The sequence below is a fragment of the Juglans regia genome, chromosome 4 (assembly GCF_001411555.2).
Source record: "Juglans regia cultivar Chandler chromosome 4, Walnut 2.0, whole genome shotgun sequence".
Taxonomy (NCBI): Eukaryota; Viridiplantae; Streptophyta; class Magnoliopsida; order Fagales; family Juglandaceae; genus Juglans; species Juglans regia.
In genome coordinates, this window is record NC_049904.1 from 22,208,111 (window position 1) to 22,219,258 (window position 11,148).

At 38.4% G+C, this 11,148-nt stretch overlaps 1 protein-coding gene across 1 annotated transcript; it reads left to right on the forward strand.

Annotated features, from left to right (window-relative positions):
* The first annotated feature begins 466 nt into the window (after positions 1–466).
* Positions 467–11,148, forward strand: LOC118348332 (ubiquitin-fold modifier 1-like). Its single transcript, XM_035689885.1, has 4 exons — positions 467–540; positions 644–741; positions 9,355–9,387; positions 10,811–11,148. The coding sequence occupies exons 1-4, from the start codon at positions 467–469 to the stop codon at positions 10,972–10,974; spliced, it is 369 nt and encodes a 122-aa protein (XP_035545778.1). The 3' UTR covers positions 10,975–11,148.

Consider the following 11,148-nt stretch of genomic DNA (forward strand, 5'->3'; position numbering starts at 1 on the left):
GGCCACACATTATATTTATTATGTATTATGTAATATAAGAGCTTCTAACTTTATAAATTTGTGTTTAAATATATTTTTGGTTGTGAGATTACATCCCTAGTTAAAAAGAGAAGTATTATAAAGAAAAATTATAAAAATAAATTTATAAATTAATATAATTTTATATAATACCTTAAATTTAATTTATAATAAGAAAATACGTAAATTTACCAAACAGTCGACCTAGACCATCCTCGTAAATAGTTTTTTTTTATTATTTTTCACTATTTTCAAATTTGTTATTTTTAATTTTAATTTTTTACATAAAAATGAAGAACTGTCAACTGATCTCCCAAATCAAACTATTTTGTTTGTCAATAAATAGGAAAAAGAAAATTGCTGGTAATGATTACGTAACCAAATCTTGCAGGCGCTGCAAGACAAAAACGAACGAGGCCATTGTAGATTATCAAATTAAGTCAAGAAAATGGCGAGCGAGGGTGGTGGAAAGGTCTCCTTCAAAGTGACTCTCACCTCCAATCCAAAGCTTCCTTTCAAAGTGTTCGTAAAACCTAGCCCTTCACAATATGTATATATCTCTATAAATGTTCCAATTTCTGAGTCCATGATTCTTATTCGCGGATTCTCGCAAATTCTTTCTCAGGTTTAGCATTCCGGAGGCAGCACCTTTCACTGCTGTTCTCAAATTCGCCGCCGAAGAGTTCAAAGTGCCTCCCCAGACCAGCGCTATCATTACTAACGGTCATTCCATATTTCCCTCTTTATCTAGGGCATTCCTTGCATGTTGTTCATCCTCTTACTTTTTCGAATTTTTTCGCCATTTATTTTTGGCGATTACTGACCAGGTTATACTTTAACAAGGAAATTATAACTTTATCCGCTCAATCAATAAGGAACCCCTTGAGGTCCGATTAGAGTAGTTTAGGTGTATATTTTACGCTGTTAAGAACCTGATAGATGAATGCTTGTAATGGAGGAAGATGGAATGCTGAAGATGGTTGCTGTAAATAACGAACAGAGTGCACGGAAGGTGTTTGATGAAAATACTATGAGAGATTGTATTGCTACGGGAGTGCTTTGAGGGCTCCCAACCTCCTTACAATTTAATTCCTTACAATCAGATTCTTTTTTTATCCCGTTCCTCTCCACTCACATTTCTCTTTATGCTTACAATTTCTCTCACTTGTAACTAACTCTCCCAATTGATAAAATAACCTTACTGACTATGAAATTGCAAATGACAGACTGAGGCACAGGTTTTAACTCCCAACCTTGACCCCAACGCACCGTTTGAAGTTTACTAACTTAAACGGTGCGTTTAACAGTTATTAAACGCAGCAACTATAACATAAAAACGCACGCACCCATACTTAATTCAAAACGCACGCACACTGCCCCCCATTCCACTTGAAACGCACGCACACTTCACGATTTCTCCTCCAACGCACGCCACCGACTCAGTCTTCAGGATCTCACTACGCACCGTTTCCCCTTTATCTCCTTACGTCGTCGTTCCGAGTTAGACCTTAACACTTAATCACTTCAGCTTCCACTTCTTACTTCCAGTTCGACGCTCCTCAGTTCTTTACTCTAGGGTTCTTCGCTCCTTGTCCCAAAGCCATCCGCCGGTTCATGACAACTCCCTCCCATCACAGCACCTTGCCCACAAGGTGTGGGTAAAGGCCTTGTAGACGCCATAGCAGTTCCCACGTGTTCTCTTCAGTCGGCAACCCCAACCACTTCACGAGGACCTCGGTAACTGCTCTTGCACCCTGTTTCTTCATGCGCCTTTCAATGATTCTTTCTGGTTCTGGTCTTAATTCACCTGTGTGATCTGTAGGTGGTAGTGATGGGAAGATTGGAACTTGACAGCCGATTTTTCTTTTTAAACAAGACACATGGAAGGTCGGGTGGATCTTGGAAGATTCTGGAAGCTTCAATCTGTAAGCCACTGCACCTATTTTAGCTTCGATTTGAAAAGGCCCATAGAATCTGGGAGCTAATTTCATGTTGTGTCGAATTGCTAGGGTTTTCTGTCTGTATGGTTGTAGCTTCAAATAGACCCAATCTCCTACTTCAAACTGTCTCTCAATCCTTTTTTTATCAGCAAAATGTTTCATTCGATTACTAGCTTCACTTAAATTATTCTTCAGCAACTGTATCACCTGATCCCTATCCCTTAAAACTCGGTCTGCCATGTTATTCATGCTTGTTCCCGGAACATAAGATAGTAAGGTGGGAGGAGGGTACCCGTACACAGCTTCAAAAGGGATCATTTTTGTTGATGCGTGATAAGTGGTGTTGTACCACCACTCTGCCATAGGTAACCAAACTGACCAGGACTTGGGTTTAACCCCTGCGTAGCATCTTAGGTAGCATTCCAATCCCTTGTTAAGTGCCTCGATTTGGCCATCAGTTTGAGGATGATAGGCCGAACTATAATCAAGAGAGGAACCCTGGGAGTGAAATAGAGCCTGCCAAAAAGAACTCAAGAAAATAGGATCCCTATCCGACACCACGGACCTAGGAAACCCATGCAGCTTAAAGATATTTTTCATAAACACATCAGCGACTACTTGAGCTGTATAGGGGTGGGACAAGGCTATAAAGTGGCCATATTTTGAAAAGCAGTCCACTACCACAAAAATAACACTGAATCCCTTAGAGTTAGGTAACCCATCAATAAAATCAAGTGATATGTCGGTCCAAGGCTGATCCGGGATGGGTAAGGGTTGTAATAACCCTGCTGGATAAGTTGTTTCATATTTAACAGCTTGACAGGTCTCACATTCTCTCACCAGCTGCTTGATGTCCTTCTTCATCCCCTTCCAATAAAAATCTCGTTTGGCTCTTTGATATGTTTTTAAATATCCGGAGTGACCTGCTTGGGGGTTATTATGAATGTACTGCAGCACTTTTAGCTTAAAATCAGAATCCGGGTTCAAAACCACCCTTCCCTTCTTAATAATCAGCCCTTGTTGCACAGTAAATCCTTGAGGAACGTTCTGATTTTGATGCAGATTTTTAAGTAACTCCACTAACTCCGTAGAGTCGAGGTAGCTTTTTTTTAACTCCTCAATCCAAAGAGGCGTAGGGAATGAAATTATAGCTGAGCCAACCGACTCTTGATCTCCCCCCTCCCTTCTTGAAAGGGCATCTGCTACCTTGTTTTCCTTACCCTTTTTGTATTCAATGGAAAAATCATAACCCATGAGTTTTGTAATCCATTTCTGTTGCTTCTCAGTTCCCACACGCTGTTCTAACAAAAACTTAAGGGCTTGTTGGTCAGTTTTTATGATAAAGGGCTGCCCAAGGAGATAGGGTCTCCACTTTTGTACTGCAGTCACAAGAGCCAATAATTCCTTCTCGTAGGTCGAAAGTAGCAAGGCCTTGCCCTTAAGGGCCTGACTTAAGAAATAGATGGGCTGTCCTAGCTGCATTAACACTGCCCCTATCCCTTTTCCGCTTGCATCACACTCAATTACAAATGGCCTGCTGAAATCAGGAAGTTTAAGGACCGGTGGTTGAGACATGGCCTGTTTTAAGGCTGTAAAAGCCTCGCAGGCCTCCGGGTTCCACAAGAAACTGTTTTTTCTGAGTAAGGAAGTAAGCGGTGCAGCGATGAGGCCATAATTCCGGATAAATTTCCGATAATACCCTGTGAGTCCAAGAAATCCTCGTAAGGCTTTCACATTCTTAGGTTCGGGCCACTCTATCATTGAAACAATTTTAGAAGGATCAGCCATCACTCCTTTGTCATTAATAATGTGTCCCAAATAATCAACTTCATCAACCGCAAACCGACACTTGGATTTTTTTGCAAATAGGCAGTACTGTTTCAATGTGTTTAGAACCTCTCTTAGGTGAGCCACATGGTCCCCCATTGATTTGCTGTATACAAGAATGTCATCAAAGAATACAAGCACAAATTTTCTCAAAAAATGTTTAAAAACATCATTCATGAGCCCTTGAAATGTGGCGGGGGCGTTAGTGAGACCAAATGGCATTACCAAAAATTCATAATGTCCTTCATGAGTACGAAATGCTGTTTTGGGAATGTCACTAGGCACGACTCTCACTTGATGATAGCCCGATCGTAAATCGAGTTTAGAAAAAATCACTGCCCCAAAGAGTTCATCCAGCAGCTCGTCTATAACTGGAATAGGAAACTTGGCTTTTATTGTTTCCTTATTGAGTGCCCTATAGTCCACACAAAGCCGCCAACTACCATCGGCCTTACGAACCAGCAAAACAGGGGATGAAAATGGACTAGAGTTAGGCCTAACCACCCCCGATTTCAACAACTCAGTCACAATCTTTTCAATCTCAGTTTTCTGGTAATATGGATACCGGTATGGTCTACTTGAAATTGGTTGAGTGCCCTCCTTGAGGACTATATGGTGGTCATGGCTACGGGGTGGTGGCAGCCCTTGGGGTTCACTAAATACCCCTTCAAACTCCTCCAACAGATCAGAAATTTGCCCTTCCACATCAGCACATTTTTCATTTGTTACCTCCTCACACATGATTTGCAGCAAAATGCCCTTCCCGGTAGTCATAGTCGCCTTAAGCAACTTATCCTCATCCTCCACTACCGATGGATTTAACTTTAATCCTTTGAGTTCAATAGGTTTTCCATCCAAAACAAAATTCATAAGAGATTTCGAAAAATTCCAGGAGATAGTACCCAATGTTTCCAACCATTGGATGCCCAACACAATGTCACAACCCGCAAGGTCCAATAAATGAAGAGGTGGGTTTAGTAAGTTACCTTGGACCTTTAAAGGGGCTGATCGGCATATTCCTTCACTGCTTAGTCCTTGCCCATTGGCTACTCGCACCCTTAGATTCACTGAATAATCCACTGGTAATTTTAATCTCGATGCTACAGCTATGTCAATAAAATTGTGTGAGCTGCCTGAGTCCAGCAATATAATCACTTGTTCGCCCAAGATACTTCCAACTACACGCATGGTTTTTGATGTGGGGGTTCCAGCAATGGCTGCCAAGGAAATTTCGGGTTGTTCATTGTTGCTGGACAGTGTTTCTGGTTGAGTTTTTCCAACAATTTCATCAACCTGCAGCACCTCTTGCTCATCACCCTCATCCTCACTACCTTGTAACAAATAGATTTTTGGGCTCTTACATTTATGCAATGGATTCCACTTTTCATCGCAATGGTAGCATAAGCCTTTGCGACGTTTTTCATCCATTTGAGTTGAATAGACAGGTTTAGTACCCCCTGTTGGATTTTTCCACTTATGATACACCTCCCCCGAGTAAGAGCTTTGGGAAGAGTTACTACCACTCATAGTATTTGGTTTGTCCCCTGTAGTCTTAGTGAATTTTTTTGTGCTGCAATAATACTCCTCTTGCATTTTTGCTAACCCATATGCTGCATGTAAATGTACAGGGTTTAAAATACGGGTTGGAATGCGAACCTCGTCTTTCAAGCCGCTGAGGAAACAACTCAGCTTGTGAGAGTCGGAAAGAGCTCTCACACGATTTGCCAATGCCTCAAACTGGCTCATGTAAGCAGCAACAGTGCCAGACTGTTTTAACCTCGTCAAGTTCTCCATTGGATCGTCATACGCCGTGGGACCAAAGCGAAGGAGTAACGCCCTGGAAAACATTTCCCAATCTCGGAATAATCCACCATTTTCAGCTTCTTGGAACCAAACAAGGGCCTCACCTTCCATGTGGTAAGAGGCCATCAACAAGCGGTGAGGTAGTGGAGTTTGGTGGAAATCAAAGTAGTGGTTGGCTTTAAAGAGCCAAGCTGCCGGGTTGGTTCCTTGAAAATGAGGAAATTCCAACTTGACACCCCTGGGGTTAAATCTTCTTGGGTCTGTATTATCAAATTCTAGTTGGAATGGATTGTGTGGGGGTGGAGGTGGGGGTGGGGGAGGATTGTTTTGTTGGGCGAAATGGGCTCTGAGCATATCTTTAATCTCCTGAACATCTGTCTTAACTTCAAGGATCTCCTGTTTAGTTTGATCCATCTGAATCTGTAGAGCATCAACCTGCTGCTGCTGTTGTTGTTTTGACCGAGTGTTTTCAGCCATGTTTTATGGGTGTTTGGTTGTATTTTTGGTGGCTGTTGGGATGATTTTTTTTGGGTGTTTTGGTTGTATTTTTTGGTGGCTGGTGGGATGAGTTTTCTGGGTGTTTGGGTTGTATTTTTCGTGGCTGTTTGGATGAATTATCTGGGTGTTTGGGTTGTATTTTTTGTGGCTGTTTGGATGAATTATCTGGGTGTTTGGGTTATATTTTTGGTGGCTGTTTGGATGAAGCTTGGTAGGATCGTTTGGCTGCTGTACCACTTGTTAAGAACCTGATAGATGAATGCTTGTAATGGAGGAAGATGGAATGCTGAAGATGGTTGCTGTAAATAACGAACAGAGTGCACGGAAGGTGTTTGATGAAAATACTATGAGAGATTGTATTGCTACGGGAGTGCTTTGAGGGCTCCCAACCTCCTTACAATTTAATTCCTTACAATCAGATTCTTTTTTTATCCCGTTCCTCTCCACTCACATTTCTCTTTATGCTTACAATTTCTCTCACTTGTAACTAACTCTCCCAATTGATAAAATAACCTTACTGACTATGAAATTGCAAATGACAGACTGAGGCACAGGTTTTAACTCCCAACCTTGACCCCAACGCACCGTTTGAAGTTTACTAACTTAAACGGTGCGTTTAACAGTTATTAAACGCAGCAACTATAACATAAAAACGCACGCACCCATACTTAATTCAAAACGCACGCACACTGCCCCCCATTCCACTTGAAACGCACGCACACTTCACGATTTCTCCTCCAACGCACGCCACCGACTCAGTCTTCAGGATCTCACTACGCACCGTTTCCCCTTTATCTCCTTACGTCGTCGTTCCGAGTTAGACCTTAACACTTAATCACTTCAGCTTCCACTTCTTACTTCCAGTTCGACGCTCCTCAGTTCTTTACTCTAGGGTTCTTCGCTCCTTGTCCCAAAGCCATCCGCCGGTTCATGACATACGCCGAGACAGGTAGAGAGCCAATTCTGTTTATTAGCTTGCCAGTCTTAAGTAGTGGTCGAATTGCGAAGATTTGGAATGATTTATTGCAAAGAAACTACCTGACCGATAAATCCATGTAAATATTTATGAAAGAGAATTACAATTTTCACTGTTTTGAAGTCGTTGAGACTCTTATGTTATACCTAGTTAATTTATATTACTTACAACATTTTACAATTTGGATGTTTAAAAATACAAACTTTTGCACATTTTGATCATTTTCCGGTTTTCTCTGAAGTCCGAAACTCTTTTGTAAGAAGCGACATTACTTTCTTAAGGTAATAATTAGCTGGATTTGAATACTTGAACATTTTATATTGTTTCCTGACCCACAGACCTAATGCGTCACCTAATTAATGGGTAAGGCTAAACCGGCACTTGTTTATAGATTTGTAGCCTTGCTTTATTCAATAGGAAGTAAATCGAATTATCTACAGTACCCGAGTATGCTGATACTTTTTAAATTTTGGATATGATGCTTCCAATCGCAGCGTTGCAGTTATGAAGAGTTGACTTTCTAAGGATGGAGATCCATATATACACGAGTCACGCCTGGCCTTAGTAAATTAGGAGGTCCCTTAGATCTTTGGAGCATATAGTTGCAGCCATGTGATTTTCTCACTCTCTGGCTTTTGTGTCTCTCGAAATTGAACAAGGGCATTTAAATGACACAGCGGATGTGGTAGAGGGAAAATGGAGTAAGTTCAGATGAAAGCTTCTGACTCCTATTAAGGCTGAATTGCAGTCATGCTAATTAGGGTGTGGTGTATTAAAGCACCAGCATCGGTCTCATCAAAATTTGATGATTTGGGGGTTAAAATGTTGGTATTGGATTCAGTATATCATCAAAGCTCAAGCTTTGAGCTATAGTATCTTCACTTTCATCTCTATATTTGAAGACCCACTATTCATTCTCTATTTCTATTATTTTATTATAAAATGTATTTCTTACATTTCCTATAATTCATGCAATGATCCTCTGGTTAGTATCAATAATTTAAATATCAAATTAAATTATTAATGTATATATAGTTAGTGTAATTGTAAAATATGAAAAAAAAATTAAAAAAATTATTATTAAAAAATAATATTATATTATTATTTTGATGAATCTAATGGCTAATCTAATGTATGGTTATGGATAATGAGGTTTTGAATTTATGTAAAACATGTACTTTTAATCAAAATTTGAAGATGAAACCAATGAGCACTAGCATTAGACTCAGCAAATTTATTTTCAAATTTTGATGAAAAGTACATGTTTTTCATATATCTAAAATTTCATTATCCATAATTCCACATTAGATTAGTTATTGAATTCATCAAAATAATAATATAATATTATTTTTTTAATAATAATTTTTTTTTCATATTTTATAATTACACTAATCATATGTTAATTAATAATTTAATTTGATTCTTACATTATTATTATAAGACGGTTGAAGATTAAATATAAATAGAAAAGACCATTGTAGATTAAAAGTGAATAAAAAATAGATTTGATGAGTGAACAGTAGCCCTTCAAATTTGAAGAAATATATCCATTTACTGTAACTCAAAATTTCACACTTATCTCTTTGGCTAATCCAATTCAGCTCTCTTTTGATAAAATTCATTATATTTTACATTTGGCTAGGCTTTTGATGAAGTCAATACCAATGTTAATGCTCTTATGACTATGAGATGATTCTTTTTGGTTTTTTAACTTTCCCAATGTGCTGCTACCTTAACCACTTTGTATGGAGGGACTTAAACTGTGCAACATGCCCATTACCCAGTATTCTTGCCTTAGGAGATATTTTTAAAAACAAAACTTGTCCACTTGCTAATATTATTGTACTTTTATCCTTCTTAAGATCTAGCCGAAGAGTGATAGTATTTTCCGTCTTTCTAAAACAAACCCCTTTGGCCTCTTTTATATTTTCCCTCTCTCTTTTTAATGCCAACCTTACTTATAAAAAAAACAAATGTACCGAGTGGCATCATTACCCTCTATCCTCTCACTGACAGAAAGATAGCTCAATGGATGCATTTCATATTCTTTAAATTAAGAGCTTTTCAATTTCACTTTAGCCTATCTATGCCATGGTGAAACTTGAAACACTCACCATATCTCTTGTTCATTTTTCAATCGTATATTCTCTCTCTCTCTCTCTCTCTCTCTCTCTCTCTAACAAGATATTATCAGCCTTAGAGTTACAATACTTACCTTTTCATCCAAGATCTTCTATTGTTTCTCACTTTTTGTTCTTTGCATGTTTAATTCATCATATTTCATGCATGCAGATGGTGTTGGAATCAATCCTCAACAAAGTGCAGGTATTCTGATGTTCTATTGCTTAGTTTTGGTTCTTCCTGTCAACTGCTGTTCTTGTACTCGTCTGACTATGTAGTTTTAAGCTATATTATATTAGATATGATGTTTTTTATGACTCATGAGTGTGTATCTATTTTATATTTTTTTATATATTTTATTTTAGATGGGAAATTATTGATTTATTCATTCCATTTGTCTAATTTCTTATCAGTGCTTTCTCACTTCTTTTTTGCATGATTGAATTTGGAGCATGCAGCGTTAGAGTTATTGACTCCACCAGTGTAATGCTATTGAGGTAGGGTAGTTCAAGGCTGGGCAATGTAGGACGCTTGCAGTAGGTTGATGGCCATTGTTGTCTGTAGTCACATGCTTTAGAGATTAGTCTTTTAAACGAGCAAGTTGGGTGTTGGAATGGGCTTAGATAGGGTGGAATGATGAAAATTTATTCTTTTTGGCAGTCCACAATTATGTTAAGGTTATTTGACTGGTTAGAATTTTTTATTTTTTTTTTTTATTGGCACCGGGTGTCCAGGAACAGCGTCCCGACTAATCCCAGGATGCACAGGCTCTTGGCAAGGAGTTGGTTAGAATTATTTGCAGTTATGGTTATAATTACAACAATATAATCTTTGTTTAGATGATTATAATCACATCTCAATGTGATTTTATGCACTTGTAGATATTGGTGCTGGCATTGCCTCTGTGTCTCTAACCACATTCCCATATCTGAAGTTAGCTTTCCCCATTTTAATATTTTCCTAGGAACATACAACCCTTTGCTTTTAATTACCAGACAAACAAAACTATAAAATAGAAAATTCAATTTTTTTTTTTTTTTAATTTCAACAAGTGGGAACAAATAATTTAATAAAGCTATTTAGTTGTAAGAATAAGCTGTGTAGCAAATACAATTAGGCCTTTGTTGCAAGAGTGAGGGCCATAATCTTAATCAAAATGGTATTTCCACTGCTTAATGGATAAAGATTTTGCTGGAGGTTCTTTCTTATCTCAATTGAAAGTTGGGACGATTGGATGCACACAAATTGAAACAATAACAATTGATATGCAGTAGAAGGATTTGATAGTGAATTGAGCATTTCAATACATGGTAAACTTGATGTCACGATGCTTATATGCTAGCTAAAAGCAGTCAGAAAAATGTTACTACAATAATAATGATGATGACTCAAGTACTATTATTTCGATTGGTCATTTACAATTGACATTTCTTATGCCTTTTCTTGTTGAATTGTAAAAAGAAAAATAAAAGGCTGAAAAGCATCATATCATGTTGCTATATTCATACATCACCCAAAAGAGCTTTGAAATGTCATGTTAGGATTGTTGGGTGGGCACCCTAATTTGTATAAACAGTTGCATTTAGATTGATGGTTTTCACAAGAAAATATTCGTTTCGTTTTGCAGGCAATGTCTTTCTGAAACATGGTTCCGAACTACGCCTCATACCTCGTGATAGGGTTGGAGCATGTGGGATGGGATGTAAGCTGCATTCTTGTCAGTGCAAAGAGTCTGGCCTATTCTCACCGGTTAATTTGGGTTCACTTACTCGAATGTTTGCATTTTCTTAATAGGGAGGAATTTTACTCTTTCCGTGCATCATCCTAGTGTAACTGATACCATTTGAAATCACTAATCATTTGTGCTGAACTCATGTACCTCTGCTCATGTGGAACTATAGATAGTGAAAAAAAAACAATGCAAAATGACATAGATATCTACTATCTAGTAAAGTCGATAAGTTG